Source organism: Streptopelia decaocto, assembly GCF_964273445.1.
Source record: "Streptopelia decaocto genome assembly, chromosome: 13".
In the NCBI taxonomy this organism is placed as follows: Eukaryota; Metazoa; Chordata; class Aves; order Columbiformes; family Columbidae; genus Streptopelia; species Streptopelia decaocto.
The window spans coordinates 6500139-6524718 of NC_138668.1; the positions used below are offsets into that span (position 1 = coordinate 6500139).

At 50.9% G+C, this 24580-nt stretch overlaps 2 protein-coding genes across 7 annotated transcripts in view; one reads left to right on the forward strand and one right to left on the reverse strand.

Moving 5' to 3' along the window:
* Positions 1–7389: 7389 nt before the first annotated feature.
* Positions 7390–18855, forward strand: SLC5A11 (solute carrier family 5 member 11; the record flags this gene model as incomplete). The annotated part of the gene is made up of 15 exons (XM_082064340.1): positions 7390–7521; positions 8446–8517; positions 9239–9343; positions 9578–9637; positions 10100–10204; positions 11508–11613; positions 12391–12471; positions 12901–13106; positions 13926–14061; positions 14262–14369; positions 14745–14895; positions 15130–15298; positions 16049–16264; positions 17398–17560; positions 18635–18855. 15 exons carry the CDS (start codon positions 7390–7392, stop codon positions 18853–18855), a joined length of 2031 nt encoding a protein of 676 aa, XP_081920466.1.
* Positions 18856–23042: 4187 nt separating this feature from the next.
* Positions 23043–24580, reverse strand: part of ARHGAP17 (Rho GTPase activating protein 17) — a 39621-nt gene continuing 38083 nt past the window's right edge. For 2 of the 6 annotated variants that reach the window (XM_082064956.1, XM_082064961.1), the window contains one exon: positions 23043–23945. In XM_082064956.1, coding sequence (XP_081921082.1) covers positions 23821–23945 — 125 coding nt within the window. In that variant the 3' untranslated portion in view covers positions 23043–23820. The remainder of the gene's footprint in view (positions 23946–24580) is intronic. The other 4 variants (XM_082064960.1, XM_082064959.1, XM_082064958.1 and 1 more) reach the window with 2 other exon arrangements.

Consider the following 24580-nt stretch of genomic DNA (forward strand, 5'->3'; position numbering starts at 1 on the left):
CGGCTGTAGCAGCGCCGGGTGCAACAACCTATTGCCAACAAAGTGCAATTTGCTCCTCCTGAGTTTGGTTGTAAATAATGCTGCTGTCACCTGCTGCCACCAAGCAGAACTACTGGCCGAGGGGTCGGGCAGTTTGGACGCTGAAGAGGCACCACAGGTGATGGATGGTGGGTGGGTGCGAGGGGACAGGGACAAGAAGGTAAACACCATGCTGGTCTTGACAGCAGCTTCTTAACATCCTCCACTTCCAGACGGCTGAGTCAAGGATTTCAGACACATCTGGGTAAAAACCCACTCTCCCACATTCCCAGAACACATGTAACTGGCACCAGCAGCTGCTGGAGACCATCCCCACGTCCCCACAGCTGGTGCCTGTGCGAGGGGGCTGCCCTGGCAGGACACAGCTGTCCCCGGGAGGCACCGCTTCTCCCGCCAGCCCTGGGGCTGGAGTCAGAGCCCCTGCGCAGGCTCCTGGGGATGCAGGGATGGAGCTGGGGGATGAGGCTGTCTCCAGATCCCCAGCCCCGAGGAGTGATGCTGCTGAGCTCCTCCCAGTTCCCTCTCCAAGCCCTCCTGCCCTTGGGCTGGAGGCTGGGGCTGGAGCTGCACCCGAACAGGCCACAACAGTGGAGTGGAGTTTGCTGGATGTGGCCCAGAGGCTTTAATCCCCTGCCATTGCCAGCCAGTGCTGGTGAAAAGCAATAGGACCTTGCAGAATGCTTCTGGGACCGTGTGGTCCCAAATCCAGACCCAGTCTGGTCCCATCCAGCTGTGCTGGAGGGTGAGGAAAGCCCTGAGTCCCTCCTGGCTGTCAGCTTTGCTGAACGGTGAGGCAGACACTGACATGTCTCGAGATCTTCCCAAGAGTTTAACATCATCAGCACGAGGCTTATTTGAACTCACCAGGAGATATAAATCCCTGAGAATTTTAGTGCCTCCTTGGAAAGTACAGAGCCCCTGGTAGCCTAACAATGAGTGGGGCTCCTCTGCAGCCCCAAGTGCCATCCCAGGCCCTGCAGAGACCAGCGAGAAACACATTCCCTGCCCTCCTTCATTACTGTGTGACCAGTCATTCATGTTGAGTATCCCCAGGGCACTCTGGAATTGAGCACATAGCAGCATCTGATCGTTATGTAGGTAGCTTCATTCCCTCCAGGATGCCCCGGGACTAAAGGGCTAGCAGCATCCCGCGCATGCACCTCCGGGCGACACGGCCCGAGAGCTTTCTGGCAGCAAACCCACGTGCGTTACCGTGGGGAGCATCGCTCTGTGCAAAATGCATCCGTTGCCTTCCGAACCGACCCGCTCAGCATCCCGCGCCGTGACGTGCCGCAGGTCACCCCCCTCCATCCGTTGCCAGAGCAAGAGCTCGTCCTGCGGCCTCTGCTCACACACAGAATCACCGACCGGTGCATTATTTATGGGAGACCTTATGACCATCAAATAGTTGGTTTTCAGTATTTTTTTTTAATCCCCGCTGTAGAAAGTGAAGTATATTTTCACAAGTGTTCTCAGTTTATACAGCTTTAAGTGCCAGGTAGTTTCTAGCGCTGTGTTCCCAGCGGTCCAGCCCTGTCTCTGGCTGATGGCAGTGACAGGGCAATGCTCGCTCTGCTCCTCTTTCCATTTTGGATGTTGCACACTGCATTCAGTGGATTCTTTTCTTTTTTCCAAAAACATATTAAATATTTAAACCACTGGAGGTTCTTTTGAAACTGCCATTACAGATGTGACAATGCTGTACATAGATTTTGCTACATGCTGTAACTTTCCAAAATAGTTAGAACTCCAATCCCTTTGGTATTTTTACGTGAATATTTTAAAAGAACCAGAACTTCTGACATATTATTATATTATTTGATAACAGGACTATGTATATCCACAGTTCAGTCTCTACCCAATGCCTATGTGCTATTCCTAAAATAAAGCTACTGCTTTCTGCCTCCTGACTGCAAGTACCTCTGTGTTCTGTCAGAAATTGCTTTGAACAAGAGCTGCAGGTGAACATGTGAGGAATTCTGCATCTGACACTTCTGCAACTGTGCTTCTGAATATTGGCCATTTACACCTGCAGGAGATGCAGGATCTGGACTGGGCTTTGGGCTGCAATGGGGAAAATAACTGCATAATTGTGAAGACAGCTGCTTGTGTGCCAGCGTCGTGAACGTGAGCAGCAAATTCTTAAAATAGTATGGATTTTTCTGCAGCCTTCAGAAGAAAACATTTAGTGAGCATGTGAGCCAGTGAATTGTTTCCCTCTGAAAAGGAATTCTTGGCTGAGGTTGAGTTTATGTCCTTGGAGCAATTTATCTCCCTTCACACTAACAGCAGATAGATAGGGGCTGGGTTCATATCAGATTTCCTGGTTGTAGTTTAGCTTGTTTACAGCAGCTGCTCAATCGCCAGGTCCTCCCTGGAGGCCACAGCACCAGCGACTGTAAAACGGCTCTGAACAGAGTTAACAAAAGTGTTCTGCATAGAAACCACTTGCTGGGCACGTGCATGTAAAGTCCTTGAACCCCTCCTGATGTTCCTTTCGCCCTCCTGGCTGATTGAGCCTGGCTCTTCGGAGATGAGGTTCTCAGGGACACAGGTTAGTGCCAGGGTTGGGTTCACAGTTGGACTCAATGAGCTTGATGGTCTTTTCCAACCAAAATGATTCTGTGATTCTGCAGCCCTGGGGATCTCAAGCTGCCCGGTGAAGCCGTCGAACCTCACAGCGCTCAGTCCAACACAGCCGGGGCTGGAGTCCACAAACCAGCCCAGAAACAATGTCCTGGAGCCTCCCTTGCAGCACAGCGCACACATCGGCATCGTTCACTGCACACTCTTGTTTTGCTGGTTCTTGGTAACTGCAAACAGGAGGTAATTTTTCCCAGAATCACCGTACCGGCTGGGTGCTCTCCTTCAGCCTTGTACATCCCAGCCTGAACAGAATATCTGTGTCAGCCTCCATTGTCTCCATGGGAAAGCCTGTCCTTGGAGAGGAAATCACAGCTCAGCTGCAGCCAGGGGCAGCGGGGGGAAATGCCACGGTGAGGGTGCTGCGCCACGTCCATCCTGACAGAGACGGGAAACGTCACCCTAAAGATCCCACTTTATGTTGCAAATTTCAGATTATTTAAGGATTTTCACTCTTGCCTGCAAGAAATGGGGAAAACAAGCCCTCAAAGAGTAAAGTCACGGTGAAGACACAATCGCAGTACCAGTTGGTGGACTGGGACAAAATAGGACCAAGCTGGCATTTCCAAGCCAAAGTGGAATCATGTATGAACTCTCCCTCTAAGTATTTTGGTAAGGATTTGAAGGGCCATGAGCTGTAATTATTTTCTAGGTGCCATGAAAGATGCCAAAGAGACAAAGAGGGGTCTCGGTTTCAGACTGGAAGGGCTGGAAGACGGAAGAAAGTGGCACAGACTGGGAGGTAGCACAAGGCACCTGGATGCTCAATTTGAAGGCCTAGGACTTCCGCATTCTTCTAACATAATTTAGAAAAATCTGGGTTTCCCACATTCTAGTGGACCAAATTAAAGCCTCTGCAATCATGAAATTCACAAACCTTTAGTTACGTCTGTAAGAATTGTGAGCCAAGTGTGAAACAATGAGGTAAAATACTGATACTGGGTTTTCCTACTTTGCTTTCTGGTTTCTTAGGCTCAGGGGTGCCTTTATTTAACTTGCCTTCATTGTCAACCTAGAAAACTCAAAAGTGAAGTGAGAACTGAGATTGTCAGAGAAGGGGGAAAGTTTCACAAAACCTTTGGTAAAAGCAGCCCAATTAGTTGCAGCATGAAATGACGAGTGAGACAGAAGCAGCACCTGCGCTCAGAGATTCTCTGGGGACCAGCTGGCAATGCAGGACCCACATTCCTCAGGGGCTTTGCTGGGATGTCCCCCCCGGCATCACAGAGACCTGAGAACCCGTCAGTAAAACGTGCGCTCAGGGGATCCCGCACAGCAAAATTCAGATTGATAACTCCACCGTGGGGTTTTTCAGACAGATGATGCTGAAGGCAGACCCGATTCTGGGATTAACCTACAGCCTCAGAAATGAGTTCTGAACCCAGCCCAGGGATGAATTCTGCTCTTTGTAAGGCTAAGGCACAGAGACAGGACTGGCTGTCAGCTCCCCTGTGTCACAGGCTGTCAGCTTGAGAGGACATCAGCACGGATATTTTATTGTTACTTGTCCCTTCTCTAGCTGTGCGGATTGCTTAAGAGAATGGCACTCTGTGGAGTTTGACCCATGAGCCCTGATAATGAAAATAATACACTTCTCACCAGAGCCACGGGAGACCGAAAGAGTAACTTCGGGCAATTAGTTTAACTTTGACTATAAATATTCCTTCTCATTCCTTGCGACACTGTTAACAGCTCCGCTGGCAAATCCTGATTCTCTGGCAATATTTAAGCTGCCTGTCAGTTGGCAGAGGCTCGGTGGTGCCCGGCGCAGGAGCAGAATGAGACCCAGCTGAGCGCAGTAAGTTCCCTTTCGGCTTCTCCCTCGAGTCGGGGAGCCCTGGGCGATCCGCGTGTTCGGGGCGATGCTGGGCTTTATCAGCCCCAGTGGCTTTAGGAGGTGGATGGACCTGGGAATGCTTTAAAAAAACCCCGTTGAGGAAGCATTTAGAGCGATACAGTCCGGACGGGTTGCTCAAGACCCACGTGGGCTGAGTCTCTGCTGGGACCATTGATAAAGGGCTGGCTTCAGCGGCTTCATTTCAATGCCACCGATGTTCCCTCCGCACAATCTCTGGCGAGGGAAGCGCTGCCGCCTGTGCCAGGAACCGAGGGAGACTGGGCTGTGAGCTGAATTCACAAAATGGGCAAAATTTCCACTGGGCCGGGGCAGAGTTAGGATCTGAAATCAGAGCAACCGACTCTACTGCATTTTTCCTGATGCCCAACCTCACCCCAGCCCTGGGAGCCACAGGAGGAGCTTCAGCCAGGCACCTGAATTCAGCCCTGGGAATTTCCCCTGCACATTTCCCTTTATTTTCTAACTGACAAGCACAACAACTACCTGCAGAGCTCTGCGCCAGATCCGCACGCATTTTGGAGGGACAGACACAAGGCTCTCCCATGTACGTGGCTGAATCCCATGTGAGATGGAACACATGGAGCCCCTAGCATTGGCTGTACAGCCAGTACTGATCCCTGCCTGTGGGCCCTGGGGTGGGAAGGGTCTCGGGATGGAAAGAACCAGCAATATCATAGCTGGGAAAGAGAAAGCAGGAGTTAGAGCGGAGTTAGCAACTTCCCAAGGCTGGCATAACACACCCTATTTTTCTTTTCCTAGTTAGAGGTTAAAGCATGCCAGTAAAAACTCAGCAGCAGCCAAGATATATTGGCTCTTAAAGAGGTAAGACAGCGCTGATCTGATTGTCCATGTCCCGCATCCTCACAAGGCAGAAGCTCCCAAGGAACTCAGTGGGATCCAGGAGCTTTACAAGGCACAGAAAAGGCTCTGCCAAAATGCTGCAAGTCCCTGATCCCAATCTGGTGCTGCCAACCCACCAGAACAGGGCTCTGTACCATCTTCTGGTCTTGTGCTGGAGGCTGCTGATGTCTCGGATGCACCCCCAGCTGTGGAAGGCGGGTGATGGAATGGTACCAGCCACTAGAAATTTCTTATTTATTGTCCAACCTTTTTGCACGGGCAGGAGCCTGGCAGCCCTGTGCTGCAGGACATGGTGTAGTGGGACACAGGGCAGGGCTTGTACCCCTGACCAATGCCTGGCAGGGGGCATCACTGCATCCCCGGCATGTGGGATTCCATTCCTGCTGCTCTATGTGCACACCTGGTGCCGGCGGTGTCACCGGTGCCCAGAGCAGCCTCTTACCCTCAGGGAACTCTTCAGGTCGCAGGTTTGCTATGGGAAGTTTCTAGCTGCAGCTCCACACATCGACAAAGGAGCAAAGCTGATGGTGGTTGTGAAACACGCGACTGAGGGATGGGGCGGTTGTTTCGGTCTGCGCTTTGCGTTCGGAGGAAGAACTTGTTCAACCACTTGTCCGACCATCCACGGCAGGAGCCCTGGGCTGGTGCAGGCCATCCTTCGCCCCACCTTCTCCAGATTTTTGGCTGTGGGGAGCTTATAAGTGTTGCTTTACAAGTGCAAGAGAGGCCAAAGGACCTGGCCAGCTGCAGAGGCAGAAGGAGGACAAGGACCAGCAGACACTGAACACAGCTATCCCAGTGACACCAGGGCTGGACCCAGAGCTGGGGTGGCCACAAGGCCACACCAAGTGCTGGATCTGCCTCTCCTCAGAGGAACCATCTCCTCGGCTCAGCAGGGTGAGAGAAATAACCCCAAACCTGCTCAGTGGCTGGTGTGCAGCAGTGAGGTGCTGGCCTGGGAATCCCCAGTGACCAACACCGGCCACCCGAGCCAGCCCTGTCCCTGCCGTGGCCGCACCGGGGCTGCCACTTGCATCCTGCCCCGCTCACAACACGGGGCCAAGCCTGGGCGAGGGGAGGAGGAGGAAACGAGGAGGAACTACGTTAATTCAGATACCCAACCAAACTCCTTGTGGGGCAGCAGCTTGGCACCACGGGGTGCTCCAGAGGGCTCCAGACAGCCCTTGCAGGGCTCTCTCAGTGGTGCCACATCGCCTCATCAGGCATTTCGGGACAAGAAAACGAGTTTTTATTCCTGTGGGAAGCATATGAGTATCTCACCCGCAGGAAATGCATCTGCAGGCTGGTGTGCAGGAGGGAGCCCCGGCTCCTTGGTGCTGGTCCCACGCGGCTGCACCGTCTGCCCACGGTACCCGCTGCTCATCCTGTCTGTCTGTCCCTCTGCTCGAGGACACTGCCGGCATCCGTTCCTGGTGGAGCCACACTCAGGAGGAGCCCCAAGCACTCCCTGCACTCAGTATCCAAGTTTCGCTGTGGCCAAGGAGGAAAACACCACCTTCACTGCAGCAGCTCACGTGTCTTCACATCCCAACAGCTCCTCATGGGCACATTTCTGGCAGCAGCTTCTCACCAAGGCCAGTCCCACGGTGCTGCCGCACTGGGACCCACAGGCTGTCATCACCGGCTGTGCCACGTCCTGGTCCTTTCCTCTGGTTATTTCACATCCTCTCCTGCGTGACCATTTCCCCACCACTTAGACAATTATCCAGTGCAAAGAAAATCCAACCAGCCCACAGCATTTTCACACCATGGAATGGGACTCACGGACAAAGGCAAATGCCAGAGACAAGAGTCTTCTCCACAGCTCCGGCATGAGCAGTGCCAAAGCCAGAGTCACTGATAATCCCTGAATAATTCAATAAGCACCTTCACAGTGCTGCCACACGGTCTCCTAACCATGTCACCATGTCATTTTTTAACAGATATATGCATCAAGACAAAGGAACGCTCAGCCTGCATAAGAAACCATGGAGCCCACCGGCACCGCCCCATCCTCTGTGACCCCCTCATGGGACGTGTTTCCCCAAAAGATGCTGGAGCCCATCGACATTGCTGTCCTTGTGCTTTACTTTGTGTTTGTCCTCGCAGTTGGGCTGTGGGTAAGCAGATATCATTAAAAACTTTTGTATATGCCCTGTTATACTGAAAAATACGGCTGTTGGGCCTCAAATAATTTTACTTTGGCTTGGATCCAGCTGCACTTCACTGGATTCAACTGAACAAGTGGAAAGATTGAGTTTACAGGTTCTTTTCCTCACTTCAGCCTGGGGAAGTGTCCTCACTGCTCCAGAGGAGAGCTGTTCAGCTCTAGTGTTTGCCACAGTTTTGAGAACCCTTGTAAGGAAGAGGTCATCTGAGTACAAAGTATTGCTAATAATAATGTTTTGTTCATCCAGGAAGGAACTGTTGTCTATAAATCACCTATGCTTGTCTGCAGTGGTCTCGACAGCAGATTCCATAAATTTAAAATACTGTTTATATATAATTAAGGCAGAAGGACATCCTTTTGGCATGGTATTTGTAATAGCAAAAGCACAATCGGCTGTCATAAGGTGGAGATGAATAGTTGCTCCCTGCACACATGGTGCATAACTCTTGTGATGATGCATGAAACTACCTGAAATCTCTGCAGAACAGGAGTCAATGTGTAATACATGCAACACCGAGCATTTCTCCCAGCTGTGCCTAATAACCAGGGATGTGTGCAGTTCTTGCCCAAAATTGCTCATCTTCCTCACAGATCTGGAGTGATTTAGTTTGCTTCTCACAGAAAACATGTAATCAGGGTGCTGAAGTGATAGAAAACTTTGCATTTGGCTTAGAGCCCTGGTCTGTCCCCTCCCGCGTCTGCTGCTCTCTCGTCCCCCAGCATTTCCCAGCAGCAGCCGCAGGTCCATCAGGAAACCCTTTGCTGTCACCCGGTGAGAGCACAGAGTGTCCTGCTGGGGACGCCGCTGGGCGATGCTCTGAGCAGCAGCTGATGTGGTTGCTGACACCCCTGTTCTGCTTTTCTGCTTTCCCAGTCCATGTGGAAGACGCAGCGCAGCACTGTCAAAGGCTACTTTCTAGCCGGAGGACAGATGGTTTGGTGGCCTGTAAGTACCTTCATCGTTACACTCCTTGTGCCCCTGGGCTACAGCAAGACTGAAAAGCACTTTTGTCCAAACAGAACTTATTTCTCCAAACAGAAAGAAAGAAAAGAAATTACTTCCATGGTTTGCAAAGACCCAGTTATAATACTGGTGTGTTTTTTTCCCATATTCAAGACTGGGGCAGCAGACCTGTCGCAGGGCATTGCCACAGCCCTGCATCCATGTAAGAGCCGACCCTGCAGAGCCTGTCCAATTCTGCGTGCTTTGATCAGGAGATTTCCAGAATTAACTGGGTGGTCCCCATCGCTACGTGGGGTGTTTCGTTTGGGCTGGGCTAGTGAGTCAGTACAGACTAACGTAAGAACCTGATGAACTGACGTTTCTACTGGTTATCTTTGCTTTCTGCCCTGCATCTCTGTGAGAGACCAGACGCTGTTAGAAGCGGGATGGTCCTAAACATGCCCACAAAGGAGCGATAGGCAGTGAACAATGAAACAAGCCAAAGAGAGGTGCCGGAGCCACTGAACACATAGGAAAAAAAAGGTGTCAGAGGGTGACAAGGGTTTCACGTTCTCCATAGTAAAGAGTGGGCTGACAGCATGTTTGTGTAACGCCCCCAGAGGGAACCCACTAGGGGGTGTGCACCAGAGCCCCAAACTGCCCATCACCAGGCTGAGAACACCCCCTGTCCCATGGCCAGGTCCCATTTCTTGTCTTTCCCCAGGTGGGCGCATCCCTGTTTGCCAGCAACGTTGGCAGTGGCCACTTCATCGGCCTGGCCGGCTCTGGAGCCGCCTCAGGAATCGCCACAGCAGCCTACGAGTGGAACGTGAGTTGGCACAGTGGCCCACGCCATACGGGGAAACTCCAACACCAACAAATGTGTATTATACCAACACGAGGGGACCGCTGTGGCAGCTCCAAATACTCAGGCTCCTGAGCTGGAAGCCACCTCCAGCTGCTGGGGATACCTGAAGGATAACCCTGTCCCTGTGTCCCCACCAACCCAGCCCACCACAGCTGTGACCAGCATCACTCACCTACATTTCCATTTGCTTTGCAGGGGATGTTTTCTGTCCTGGTGCTGGCCTGGCTCTTCCTTCCCATTTACATAGCAGCAGGAGTAAGTAGAAAGGATGTTGTGCCCATTGGTGATTTGCTGGTATTTAAACCACCTGTTGGGCTCCTGGGCTTAATCATCTCCTGCTGCACCTGAGTTTCTGCTCCATGGTGCTCCCGGCTGCTCTGGTGGCCTGGGCTAAAGGGGAAGAGAGGTGCTGGGGACAGCACTGGGGGCTCAGGTGTGGGGTCAGACCATTCCACCACCCAGCAATGGAGTAAAGTTGCTCTGTGTCCCGAGGGGGTGGACAGAGGCTCTCACTGCACAGTTTATAGTGAGCCAAGCATTACAGCTAAGTCAGTGCTTGCTAAGCTGTTGTGCTGGCCTAAGGAGCCAGCTGAGAACCAAATACAAGCACAGCGCAAATGGCAGAGCTGTTCTGGTCTCTCACCAGTGCAAACCACAGTGGCTCGGAGGGCATTGGAGGGGCCACGTCCCCCTGGCTCTGACACATCTCTTGTGTAGGTCACTACCATGCCTGAGTACCTGCGGAAACGTTTTGGAGGCAAAAGAATCCAGATGTTCCTGGCAATTCTCTACTTGTTCATCTATATTTTCACCAAAATATCAGTAAGTAGAAAAAAACATGGAAACAGACTGAATTAAATTAACTTTGGAAACATGTGCTGATCAGTGAGGCTGAGAAATGCAACTGCTGGCCCTTCCCTACGTTAGCAGAAAAGGGTGTATTATCACAATATCTCAGGAAGCTGGACTATAGTTGTTTGAGAACCCACACAAAAATAATAACTTTTTGGTTTTTTACGTGAAGGATCTGAACGCTTGCTACAGTAGGAGGGAAAGCTCAGTGTCGATGTCCTGAGCAACAGTTCATTGAAAAGCTGAGTTGTGAGTGTGGATGCATTTGTTGTCATGCTTGGTACACCTGGCAGTTCACCCAGTTTCCTCCCTTTGCGCATTTATCACCTGCCCAGAGGCTAAATGGTGTTCTGTGCAGGATGAACAAGAACGTAGGAGCTGGTATGTGGTTAGGTGAAAAGAGCTTCATGATTTATGGCACCTCTTTGATGTAGTGCCTTCAATAAATAACTGAATCAACCCTTGTGCAACATGTCACCGGCTGTTTATTAACTGTGCAGCAGTGCAGGGATCTGTGAAATCAGACAAGTTCTGCTGGTGTTTTGCCTGTACATACGGGGCCGGGTGGGACACGGTGTCTGACACCCGCCTGCCCACGTCCCCTCTGAACGAGTGCGAATCACAGGGTTCGGGTGGCACCGAGGAGCCGTTTGATGGAAACCTCTGATAATACGAGTCCTGTACTGGAGATGCTTTTATATCTGTCTGTCATTCTGTGGTCTGCACTTGGCCTGTCCTGAAGCTCTCCTAAAACAAAGTGTTTTCCCGTAGCCACAGAGCTCGTCTGTCAGGGCTGGCTCCCAGCCCTGAGGACGCGTTTCCCTGTGATCTCACTGTCACCGTGTCACCAGGAGGAATTCGCAGCATGGCAAGTGGGTGCTGGGGCTGGCTGGGGGTTTGCACTGTGCTCTGGTCTCGGCTCTCCCCACCAGCTCCTGGATGCTCCATGGAAGGGACAAGCTCACCCCCAAAAATGCCTTTTTCACTGAGCTCTGTGCATGCTCCACTGCTCTGGGGACAGCTCCATCATCTCCCTCCCTGCCCCTCCATGGACCACTCATGACAAACTGCCTGAATGCTGAACTGAGCCTGGTGCCGTTGCAGAGGGGGCAGGAGCTGGGGCTGCAGAGGGATGTGCCAGGTGGAGAAAACACTGTGGGGAGTCTCAACGGTTACAAACCAGATGGGTCTGTCCCACGAAGGACACGGCTTGGTCGGCACTGCTCATCATCATATCATTGTGCCAACTGTGATAACGATCGTTTTTCTCTAGGTTGATATGTACGCTGGGGCCCTCTTCATTCAGCAAGCCTTGCACTGGGACCTCTACATCGCCGTGGCCGGGCTGCTGGCCATCACAGCCGTCTACACCGTGGCGGGTACGTGGCTGAGTCTCAGATCCCACCACAGCCCCTGCCCAGGGAGTGGAGCTGTGACACAAGTCCTGCGCTCCCCACACCATCTGGCTTTGCCATGAGTGGATAATGGGGTGGGGGGAAAGCAATTAACAGCTCGCCTATTAAGAAAAAATTCCCAGGTAAGAGTAAATGAATCCCCCTCATAAGGCCATTCCAGATAGGAGTGCATGTTGGTTCTGCTTTAAGGAGAAGCTGCGCTCCAGGCATTTGCACAAGATGTTTGTCCTCCGGGTTTTTGGAGGTATGAGTGATTTACACAACAATGAGCCGTGTAATGCGGAAACCATTGTCAATCTTGGTGCCCTCGCAGGGCTCAGGAGCGGCCAAATGGAAGAAAGCCATGCATGGCGTAAGCAGCAAATCCGAAACAAATAAAGGTTCCTTCTTTCCCAGTGCTCACCCCAGTGATGTTGCTCATAAAGATCCCCCCGCTCCCCTTTTTTTTCTTCTTATTCAGCTCGGCCTTTGTTTTGGAGCTTTTTCATGTATTTCCCAGAGAAGTACTAATACTGGATTTTGGCTTTTTAGTGACAAAATGGTGACTCATTATGATTCAAAACATGAAAAATTTCAGGCAAAGTGTCAGGCACAGGAACTGGCCAAATCGCCCCCAGCATGGCCAGAAGATGCCGGGCATGGGGCTCGGTTGATGCTGCTCGTCCAAAACCGCTGCAAAGCGTGAGATGCTCTGACAGAACAAACCCCGTTCCCTCATCTGCTGCTTCTCTGCTCTCACAGGTGGCCTGGCCGCCGTCATCTACACTGACGCACTGCAAACCTTCATCATGCTCATCGGGGCCCTGACCCTCATGGTCTTCAGTGAGTGTTTCCCTGGGGTTTTGTTGCTAAAACTGTGACAAAAGCTTTACCAAGAACTACAAACGAGCTGGGTCATCAGAGCTGATCGCTCAGTTGTTGTTCTGGGAACTGCCTTCTACATGCTTGTACAAATAATTTACAGTAGTTCTTTATGCGGTAAGAATACATGAGTACCCCCTGAAAAATCTCTAAAGAAGGGGAAAAAAAAAAAGAAAATCTCTGAAGAAACAGGTTCTGAAGCAGTATTATAGTGAAGCAGCATGTTCCCTAGCCAGCAGTTTTAGTGTTACGCCATCCCCAATGTTAGAGTCGATAGCTTCCAATTTTAAAGAACACTTGTGAAGCATCACCCATAGCAAACTACAGAGACTGAAAATCAGAGTACGGACCCGAGAAGATGTGATATCTGCTTCTCATGACCTGTTTTAGGCTTTATTGAAGTTGGTGGTCTTGAAGGTTTGCAGACAAAATACTTTGATGCCATTCCCAGCACCCGCAAGGAAAACAGCAGCTGTGGGTTGCCGAGACAAGATGCTTTTCACATTTTCCGAGACCCTGTTAACTCCGACCTTCCCTGGCCAGGAGTCTTGCTGGGAATGACCATCCCGTCCCTGTGGTACTGGTGTACGGATCAGGTGGGTTGCTCCTCATCTCTTTGTTCGGTTTCAATAAAAAGTTACTGGTTGTTTGGATGTGATTACAAACCCAGGGTTTGCAACCTCGCCTGGACTGGTTTACTATTTCTGATGGGAAATCGGTAAAATCTGATGGTTGCAATCCTAAAGATGCCAAACTTGCTATGCGCAACTAGATTTTGGGAATCATTTCAAGGTATAGAGGGGTAAGAATGTATTTGTCAGTTAACCCCAGTCTATTAAGATTTTTTTTTTTTAAACTTAAGCCTTTCACTTCTTGTGAACCACCTGTGAACTTCTTGTGAACCACCTTCCTTCAGCTTCCCAGGGCTCTGACTCCCATCCCTCCTAGCGACAACATCGGAGCCAGCAAGACGAGAGCCCTAAGTCACCTCCTGATGCTCTTGTACTGCTCTTTTGTCTAATTCTGCTGGTTTCAGCCTCTGTCCTGCTTTGGCAGGGGGGCTGCTGACCAGGCAGGCTCAGCGGCTCAGGGGACTCCCCAACAAACGAAGAAGAAACGAAAATTCCAAGCCTCAGTCTGATTAGTTAAGGAGCAGATGCTGCAGCGCGGCATCCTGCAGAGGCAAGGCTCAGACCTGATGACACAAGCAGTGCTTTCCATATCTACTTTTCTGTAAGATACGCAGGATCTGAAGCAGGAATTATAAAGCTACAGCCAAGCTCTGGGTTGACCCTTCCAAGATTTCAGTAGTTTAGAGGAGGATGAGGTGTACACGTGAACACGATCGGTACATCATGGTCCTCAGCGAGCTCCTCTCTGCTGACAGCAGACCAAACACATTTCTTAATTTCTAGGTCATCGTTCAGAGGTCCCTTGCTGCTAAAAACCTCTCTCATGCTAAAGGAGGCTCCTTGATGACCTCCTACTTGAAAATTTTGCCCCTCTTTATGATGGTAATGCCAGGCATGATCAGCCGGATTCTCTTCCCAGGTAAGTGCTGAACGAGAGATCTGCTCCCTTGATCTGTCACTACTGGTTGTGCCTCCTCTGTGGAGCTGAAACAGCCTTTACTGAATTAACTAAAAGGTTGCAGTGCACCAAACGCCCAGCGGATGAAACTAACTTGTTTAGATACGTCGGTTTATTGTGACTATGCAATACTGCCTCTCACTCCCCTTTCCTTATTTTAGATCTGGTGGCTTGTGCAGATGCAGAAATTTGCCGAAAAATCTGTGGCAACCCTTCTGGCTGTTCTGATATTGCTTATCCTAAGCTGGTGATAGAACTCCTGCCTGTAGGTAAGGAGCCTGGTGATGCATCAGCCAAAAGGTGTCTGTGGAAGAGGTTCAGAGAGGAAAATACCCTGCAACTGTAATTGCAGTGGGGTTTACGTTGGGCTTGGTGAGACAGCGGCAAGGGACAGAATGCAACAGGAGAGATGGGTGGCGATCCAGTGTCCAGAGGTCTGATTCAGTGAAACTTGGATGAGAGACAAAGCACAGATGTTTAATAACGATAATCAACTGTTAACACCTCCCTATAACTGCCACTTTAAAATTGAGGCTAAAACCATTTTTTTTAAAGTTTGGTCTAGTTTAAAGAAGAATTTGAGGACATCTTATAGTGGGGTTGCTGGGGATTCCTCAGGGTGGCTGCACTTCTTCTGTTCCCAGGACTCCGGGGCCTGATGATGTCCGTGATGATAGCAGCTCTCATGTCCTCCCTGACCTCCATCTTCAATAGTGCGAGCACCATTTTCACCATGGACCTCTGGAAACCTTTCCGCCCTCGTTGCTCCGAGTTGGAGCTCATGATCGTTGGCAGGTACAGAGAACTGGGACAGGTGTGTTATATCAGAGCCTGAGCATCAGATACACATCTGGGCGCAGCTTGTGGCCTGTGCCCTGCACAGATGTGGTATCTCCATATTGTACAGGTTTGGTGGAGAACAAGAGTAGGGCCTTATGGTTACGAGAGAACCAAGCAGGAGCTTTGCTAGCTGGGAAACTGGAAAGGAACAGTCTGAGCTGACAGCAACAGCATCTTTTTCTTGCACAGGGTGTTTGTGCTGCTGCTGACGGTGGTCTCCATCCTCTGGATCCCGCTGGTGCAGGCTGGCCAGGGCGGGCAGCTCTTCATCTACATCCAGTCCATCAGCTCCTACCTGCAGCCCCCCGTGGCAATGGTGTTCATCCTGGGCTGCTTCTGGAAAAGAGCGAACGAGAAGGTAATGACGCCACTGCGCTCAGCACAGTCTGCTCTGTGGCCTCGTAGTCCTCCTGAGGGTCCTGTAGTTTCAACCGCTGCCCCGGGCTGCAGCTCCTGCTGTCTTACAAAGGCTCCGCTGGTGTTTCAGAAGCAGTGACATGACTGTGCTGCTCTGTTCCAGCATGACCTTTGCAAAGCTTGAAGCCTGTTAGGGGCTAATTAGCCATCATCTTATTACATTGACTTGTATTATCAGCATCAGGGCGACTACAAAAGGCACAGTGAGCCCAGGGAGAGAATGAGACAAAACAAATAGCATCAGGGGGTACAAAACCTCCAGATGTTTTATGATGTTATCCTTCCCTGCCATACCCAAATTAATGACACACTTGACCCCACGAGGAGAGGTCCCAGGTGCTGTGACAGCACTGCAGAGCTGAGAGCGAGAGCAGAAAAGGGAGGAAGGGATGATGGGTTTAAACTAAAGGAGGGGAGATTCAGACATGAGGAAGAAATTGTTGTGCCTGAGGGTGGTGAGAGCCTGGCCCAGGCTGGCCAGAGAGGTGGTGGATGAACCATCCCTGGAGACATCCCAGGCCAGGCTGGACGCGGCTCTGAGCAACCTGAGCTGGTGAAGATGTCCCTGCTCATGGCAGGGGTGGCACTGGTGGAGCTGGGAAGGTCCCTTCAGCCCAAACCATCCCATGATTCTATGATGCTGGGTGGACACGTCGTTCTTGCTTTCCTAACCCTCCCCATCCGTCTGCAGGGCGCGTTCTGGGGGCTGGTGACTGGGCTGCTGCTGGGTGTCATCCGCCTGGTGCTGGACTTCATCTACCCCGAGCCGCTGTGCGGTGAGACCGACCCGCGCCCGGCCGTGGTCAAGAACATGCACTATCTCTACTTCTCCATGGTCCTGTCCACCGTCTCCACCCTCACTGTGCTGCTCGTCAGCCTGCTCACAGAACCACCCTCAGCAGAAATGGTGCGTCACCCCTTCAGGTCGCTTTTTGTTATTTGTAACGGTTTCCGGGATGCCCCACGCTACAGCCATGGGAATAATGTGGGGATAAATAAGTTGGAAATGGAAGTTTCCATTCATTCTTTATTTACGATCACACTTGCAATAACCTGTAACTGCAACCCCTCCTCTGCTCCAGCTCCCTGCTGCCATTTAAGATTTTGGTCCCACAAATCCAGACTCCCGCCCTGGAAACTGGTCAACAGTAGATGCTACAAAGAGCTGTTCTTAAGTTCAAATGTGTGTTTAATTAATGAAAAACTAGCTTTTTTTCCCCTTTATTTTCCAAGAAATTTCAGCTTCTGGGTCATCTTTATCAACTCTCTTACTAGTTTAGAAAGGAACCATTCTTACTCGCGGAAAAGAGAAATCAAGGGCAGAGAGCACACTTCCTCTGGAACAGGTTTATGCCAGTTTGACTATTTTCAATAGATAAACTGAGGCTACAGAAAAACACTAATAGCAGAAAGGAGAGGCCAGGGGACCTTCGGGACTCCCACAGCCAGCGCATCCTCTCGCTTCACGACAGGACTAACGTGATGTATTTCTGAGATGCCCAGAGGGAGAGCGCCCGGGGAGGTGTGGGATCCGCTCCAGGGCTCCCCTGCCCTCCCAGCAGCAATTCTTCCTCATCTCCAACCTGAATCTTTTCAGCTTCCTGTTGTGCTCATCCCCTTCTCTCCACACTATTGCTGACACTGAGAACGTTCCTCTTTAGCGAGTCTTTTACATATTTGAAGAAAATTATCATACCTCCCACCTGCCTTCTCTTCTTTCAACAACCCCAGTTCTTTGAAGCATTCCTCCCTGGCCACACTTTCTGTTGCTTCCCTTGCTGACCTGCTCCCTGTCCGCATCCCACGATGGTCCCGTGCAGAAATGTCACCTTGCCAGCGATCGGAGCCGTGTCCTTCAGCCCCCGCGCTCCAGGCAAAACCACTCCGTGCCGGTGCAGCCGTCGCTTCTGCCGCTGCCCGCTGAGCCCTCGGCTGTTCCAGCCCCTCTCAGTGTTCTCTCCGCAGGCCGCTCCACGCTCAGGTAGTCCTTTGAACAACCGTGCAAGCAGTTTTCTTTAACAGCACTCTTCATGCCATCAGATAAGTCGGCTGACCTGGTTCACACGCGGGGACCTGCCAGCCAAGCCAGACCCGGCAGCCAGCCCTGCCCCTGACGCTGCCAAAGGAGCGCGTGAAGCCCAGCGTCCCGCTCTCCAGATTGATATAAGCATTGCTTCTGAAAGTAGTTCAAATGATAATAAATGTAAGTGCTCCGACGTCGTATTCAGTAACACCTACTCCTAACAACCCTAGGCACTGTGTAAAAGCCTTTGAAGACGAGAAATGTTAAAGCTGCTTCCTCCAGATTGCTGTAACTTCAGGGCATGCTGGAAGGTTTTTACCTGACAGTGTTACCTAAGCAGAAGTTTAGTTTCTTTTCCATCTCTTGATGGCATTTCATATGCCTGACATGAAGACGGAGCTGGCTGGGATACAGAAAGCCGTGCCCGTTATCCGCACCAGAGCCCGGTGCTGCCCGCCCCCGCTGCAAGGAGAGCTGGCTGAGAAAGGGGAGGGTGGAGGAAAAGCACAATTATTTTCATGAAATTCCATTTCTGTTTTTCAGTGGTGTTTTCTGATCGACTCTAGCACCAGGGAGAACCCAGAGCCCTGGGCGGAGTTCTTGACAGATCAGTGAAGGAGGATTTGCATTTTTTAAAACTTGTACTTGTTGGTGTTAGGCACAAACACGCATAGCAACTCGTTCTGCATTTCCAGCGATGATTATCATCACTTGTTTTTGCCAGGCCTGGGACACTGCTTATGTAACTCTGCAGCTTTTGCTGTGTATTCCTTTCATCTAGGAAAAGCTGTTGAAAAGCTCAGTAAGCTAATGCGTTACTGTGCAGCTCTCCCAGCCGCTGGGAAGTCTCTTGTTTGTTTTGCACGAGTGTTTAGTGGTGTGTGCCCTGATCAACACCAGCGCTGCGAGAATTCCATTTACACCTGTGGCGTGCACTCACCCCAAATGGACCAGAGCTGATGGGCACCGAGCAGCTGCAGCTGAGCTTTTAGCTTTGGTTTACTGTGGCTGTTTATTAAATGTCAGGAACAGTAGAACCTGAGCTCTCAGAGCTCCGGGGAAGAATGAAATTGGTACTACAGCCCCACAAGATGCTCACTGAAGGGCTCCCCACACCTCAGCGTAGCCAGTGTAGTCATTTAAAGAACGCTGGTGTGGTTTTGCACCAAACCCCTTTGTCCAGGCCACACTGATACGTTCCTGGGCTGTGTTTCGCTGGTGAGATTTGTACCTCTCTATGTGCTGTCTTTCTAGGTGCGACTAACACCAAAGGGAACTCGAAGCTGCTGACAGCCCTTCTGTGGCTCTGCGGGATGGAGCGCAGACAGGAGAACGCTGAGAACGCGGCGTCGCCCAGAGCCGAGCCGCTGCCCGTGGCGTCCCTGGAGGAGAAACCGCTGGTGAAACACGTGCTGAACATCAACCTGCTGCTGTGTGTGTGCGCCGGAGTCTTCCTCTGGGCCTACTTCGCGTAACGGCCGGCTATTCGACTCCAGACACCATCAACTAATTTTAATTGGTGTAAATAATAAGAATTAGCAGAGGGTTAATGTAATTCATAATGCTTTCTAAATTTTATTTCTTTATTTAAGAAGACCCTTCTCCCTGATCCTTTCCTTGTTTCTCATGGGGTTCTGGCTGTAAAAGGTGCTGAGTGCTCGACACCGTCAATGAGATGGGTTTAAAGAGCTAAGGGAGGCAGAAGAGGTTTGTTTGCTTATTTTAAATATTTAATTATGCTCTTTGGAGTTCGAGCACTGCCTGGAATTCAGGAGGTCTGGACTCTGTTTCTGTTGGTGCCTCTATACCCAGCTCCAAGCACGTGTTTCCCGCTTGGTTCGGATCCTGTGCGGCTGCACTAGTGCGAGTTTCATTTCTGGAGGTTGTGCTCAGTTACGGGGCGTTGCCGCCTGCGCTGCAGCCTCCCCGGGCTGCACAAGGAGCCGACACGGCCCCACCGGGCCTGGACCTTCCCCAAAAACGCCAGCAGGGACACCCGGACCAGCTACACCAGCCCAGAGCCCCGGGGACGAGCCGCGACCTCCCGCCCCTCCGGGCCGCTCGTCCGTGCGCGGAAACCCGCGGCGGGACCATCCACCCCGCACCCAACGTCCATCGGGGGGCCGGGCGGTGCTCTCCCCTCCCCTTCCCTCCCCCGGGGCTCTGTGGAGCTCCACAGACACGCAACAAAGAGCGAGCGCTCCCGCCGGGAGTGTGTGCCCGGGGGGCTCCAGCCCGGCCATGGCGGAGGAGCCCCCGGCACGGAGCCGTCCGGACTCGCCGGAGCCCCCGGCCCTGCGGCGGCACAACCTGCTGGGCGAGCGGCGGGACCGCGCCGGGCAGGTGGGCAGGGAGCGGCGGGGCCGGGGCTGCCCCCGCGGGCCGGGCGGTGCGAGCGGCCCGGGCGGTGCGAGCGGCCCGGCCCCGTCCCGCTGTGCTCCCGCAGGGCCGGTTCCCGCTGCACAGGCTGCTGGTGCTGGCCCGGCTGCGCCCGGGGGCGGCGGCGGAGGAGGCGGCAGGTGGGTGGCGGGGGTGGCGCGGCCGGGGGACCCGCAGCCCCACGCTGTCACCTCGCGAAGCCGCTGTCGCGATGCCTGCTGGTGCAGGGCGAAGATCCACGGGGCGTCCCACATGTCATGGTCATCTGCCGTAAAATGCCATAAATACGTTAAGTATTGTAGCAAGTATCACCTACAAAAGCGTGTGGCATGGAGTTGTGTAACGGGCAGCATGGAGTGGCGATACAAGCCTTGTAGTAGCCCATAAAATAAGAAAATACTATTTTGTTAAACCATATAAAGAGTTTTGTCACTTGGGAATCCTTCCTAAACAAATAAAACACAACTATTAGAAACCCTAAGGGAGAGAGACTTAATTTTTGAAGTTTGATGCTGTTTTTGCAACCAACTTCCAGTGCGACTTTCCCAGCCAGCTAAGGTTTGCCAAGTCTCTTGTCTGATGAGGTGACACATTAAGGCAACTGGTGTTTTAAACACCCGTATCAGGTAGGGCCAGTGTCAAGCAGAGCCAAGGGCCCAGCTGCACGTGCAAAAACCTCTGACATGCACCAAAACAAAACCACATCTGTAAATCAATGCTAATGGGACTCATAGGCTTCAGCTACTGAAACATCCCAAGTTTTGGTGCCGTTTTGGGAGCTCATGTGAACTGCATTGGTGCATATGTTAAGAAGAGATTCCCATGGTGGCAATAGTTTAATGTTTCTTCCAAGTAACCAAAGCACCAACTGTGAGTCTGTTGTGTGTGGCAGCAGAGAACACAGAACAGACCACACTGCACTGATGAACTATCGCTGTGAACCGCTTGACAAACTGCCAGTTTTGCTTTTGAAACAAGGTTATCACCGAGGATTGTTTGAAAATTCATTAGAAGACCGTGCAAGGGAACAAGTCTCGGGTCTGCTGCTTGTCTATTCCAGCCACGTTTGTCATGTGGTAGAGGTGAGTTACAGGAATTCCCGGTGGGATCGAGTAACCTTGATTCATCCGGGTACAAAGTGGCTGCTGAGCTCCAGGGGGCTGCAATGTGTAACACGTATTGCGCACAGCGGCTGGGAGACCCGAATAGCGCTGTGCGAGCTCGGTAACTCATGCTGGGATTTGCTCCAGCCAGTGCTGCGGATAACTGCCCAGAGCCCTGTTCTGACAGAATCAATCCGTCAGACGCAACAGGAACAACGTGCGTTGTCCTCAGCGCCTGGGACTCAAAGGGAAACACCATGTAGGGCAGCTGATGAATTATCTTTATATTCAGAAATTAAATTGTAATAAGCAATGCTGTAACAACTCTACCCTTTCCTCTGCAGTCTTGCAGCAGCACGATCCATCTCATCATCCAAGATTTAGCTTCTCTCCAAAGTCAAGGTCATGGGTGAGTGTTTGATATCACTTTGATGAAACAAAATTTTAGCCAGAGTGGTAAAATGTTTCCTTCAGGTTAAACTGAACATTGGCTATGATTATATCAAACTCTTATTCTCCCATTGAAGGCCTGTTGGCCAGAGGAGCTGAGCTCCTGCCCCCCCCGCACCAGAGTCCATCTGCAGGACACCAGCGACTGTCAACAGCCTGCAGAGGTTTCAGAAAACAGGAACATTCCATCCTTGGGAATAGGCTGTTATTATTTCTGTACCCTGCTCTGTCAACATTTGTACATGCATGTACTGGAATTCCAAAAATTAGAGTATTAGTCGCTGCTTTTTTTATGAAACTAAAAAACCCCCTCCATGCTGTGCTTTAGGATGGAATTCACTCTCTTTCCACACAGCGCTTTATTCCAGGAAATTAAAGTTTTGGTGGTGGCCCATAACATCCCCGCCAGGCTGTTCCCAGACTGGTACGTGGCCGCGGCGCCGTCTCCCGTGACACCTCCCGTGACATCCCCACAGAGCACGGCAGAGCCCCAGCCCACGGCGGAGCTGGTCGCGGAGCTGCTCGCCCTCCTGCTCACGCTGGCAGCCGGTGTCCAGAGCTCTGAGGTAACCCCAAATCACCAGGCGGTCAGACGCGTGCCCGGTTTGGCACAGAACCCCCCTGCAGCAGGGAGCAGCTGCGCTCCGCTCCCAAGCAGAGTTTACAAAGCGTTTACACCTGTGAGGATTCCAAGAGCAGTGTTACAGCATTACGGAACCTCCTTCCTTTATGCTGAGTTTCTTTCCAGACCTCCACAGGGTTATTTTGTGCAGCCATTTGGTTGAACTAATCAGCTGTACCACCACAGGTTAAAGCCGGGTGGAAGGGACTCCTGAGGCCGATGCCATCGCTGTGCGCTCCCAGGACAGGGACACAGGGTTTGGGGGAGAAACACCCATTTCCTCACCTTTAGCTGTGCCATGGCCACGTGCTTTGTCACTGCACTGAAATATGCTGTTTACGATCCAGGATGACAGCGAGGATACACTGGAGAGCGTGCACACTCTTGCCCCTGAGCTGCTGATCCCGGCAGAGACAATTAACTCACTGTATAATGCTGAAGAATGTGCAAGTCCAGAAGATTTTCTGAGCACTTATTTAAGTCCTTCACAGCCTGCCCTGGACTCAGGTACACTGCGTACGGTTTGAAACATCACCTTGAGTAACAGAACTAGAGCTGTTGGCTCCTGACAGTGAATTTGGGGTTAGAGGAGGTTGTTCCAGTGCTGGTGCCTGGTCAGCGGTGCCTGAACTGGGAACAACTGGGCGGCCACAGGGATTTCCAGCTGGGGCATCAAGAGGATCATAACTCTAATACGTGCAGTATGTCTTGTCAGGGCCTTCGTGAAATGCAGTTTTATTTTGGAGTTAAGCCTGAGGTCTAGTTTAGTAACTTCAGGAAAATGTATTACAGGGTATTAAGGAATTCACAGGTTAATGAATTAATTCTAGGAAAGTTAAAACTGACCATTTCCTCTCCCTCTCGTTTGCAGAAACTGTGTGGCCTGTCCCATCCCATCCCACTCCATGAAATGGGCTCTAGATGGGTTTGCAGCTGGACTCAGTTGTGTTTAACATCAATCCACACATTACAGATCAGATTCACTGTCACTCACATTGTCCACTGAAGTCGTCAGAAGAGCCAGAAACATGGGAGGGAACAACTGTGTCACCTTCCCTGTCCCTTAGTAGCAATGTTACTCACAAACTTGAATAAAGATGCTTTAAGATGACAAAAGACAATCTTTAATTTTATAAATGTTCACCCAACTGAAGAATCCAAACAGCTGTTTCAAAGTTCTTTCAAAATTCAACCGTTTTCTATGAAAGCACAAAAAACACTTCCACGATTTCAGCTTGAAACAGTAGCAAGTCTCACATAAACAAAAGCAGGCTTGGTTAATACAAATAACTATGAAATAAGTATTAAGTACTGATCATTAAGTAGCAATGAAATGATTAAAGATACAGTAAGTTTCCTTCTGCAGTCTGACAGTCCTTCAAGGCACTCGAATCATCCACGGCTGTGACGGGTGACAGAACCAGCAGTCACCACCAGCACTCCGGCGTTTTTTGGTTCATGTTTTAAAAAGAATCTGCAGCAAATCAGAGAGGGAATGTCTCTTGCAAGGCATCTCCTTGTAATGGCTACAAACTAGAAATAAAAGTCTAACCGTGACATTAAAAAGATTATTTCCATAATACATGCACTTTAAATAACTAATTGTTCTGCTTCTTATTCTTTTGGAATCTCTGCTAATACCATCTGTATTAGCAGCAATTAAGCTTCCTATGCACGTTTCTGCAGTAATTAATTCCTTCCATCCAAGATTTTGAAAACCATTGCCGAGACACAGATCATTAAACTTCTTCTGAATGGCTCTTCACCGTCTCCGTGATGCACAAGTCACAACTCTACAGTTTTGCCATATCGTCAAAAGAAGCTTTTCCCTGTCAGCTCCAATAGTTTTCCCAGCAGGAGAGGAACCTTGGGGAGGTCAGTGTCCGTCACAGAGCGGTGCTTTCCGTGTCCTCCACGTCGAGCAGGAGGTGGTTGTGCAGTTCTTTGCTCGCTGCGTCTGGAAGAAGCTCTGAAGGGGTTTGAAGTGGTTCTCGGATACTGGAATTAGGGTCTGCACAAAAAATGAACAGCAAGTTTAGCAGGCAGGGCAGTGGGATCCCATCCCGAGCGTGTTCTGGGGCAGCTCCTCAGAGAGACGGAAAGGAAAGACCGACAAAGGCTTTTCAAACAGACACTGGCACCTATGTGCACCCGCACACACGGACACAAACAGGCTAAGCCAAACTAAATAAACCTCAGGAGCTGCTTCCCCCACATACCATTTTTCAGTCTTGTACATAATAACAAACCATGTTTATTTCTGAAGAATGGGAGACAGCAAGTACAGTTTATTATCAGATTCTTCAGTGCCCTTAAGAGTGATTCGGTGCTCCAGACTTTCATGGCAAAACTCAATGGTCACTTAGCAAAAAAAATGGGCACCTAAATCATCAGCCTGGCAACCAGCACCTCCGGTTTTCAGGAGCAACAGGAACATGTGTGGTGTCAAAAGGAGGCACCGTCACAAGAGGAAGAAAATATTTAACCCAAATGGCAGATTAAACCTCTTTCCTGTGTATAACAGGGAACATCACGTTCTCTGTCTCTTCTGAGGGGAGGAGACTTTTGCTCCCACCAAGGTGTCCAAGAAGGAGCTCAAAATGTTGCATTTCTGATGTCTGGCCATTTTTCTGGTAGGACCAGAAA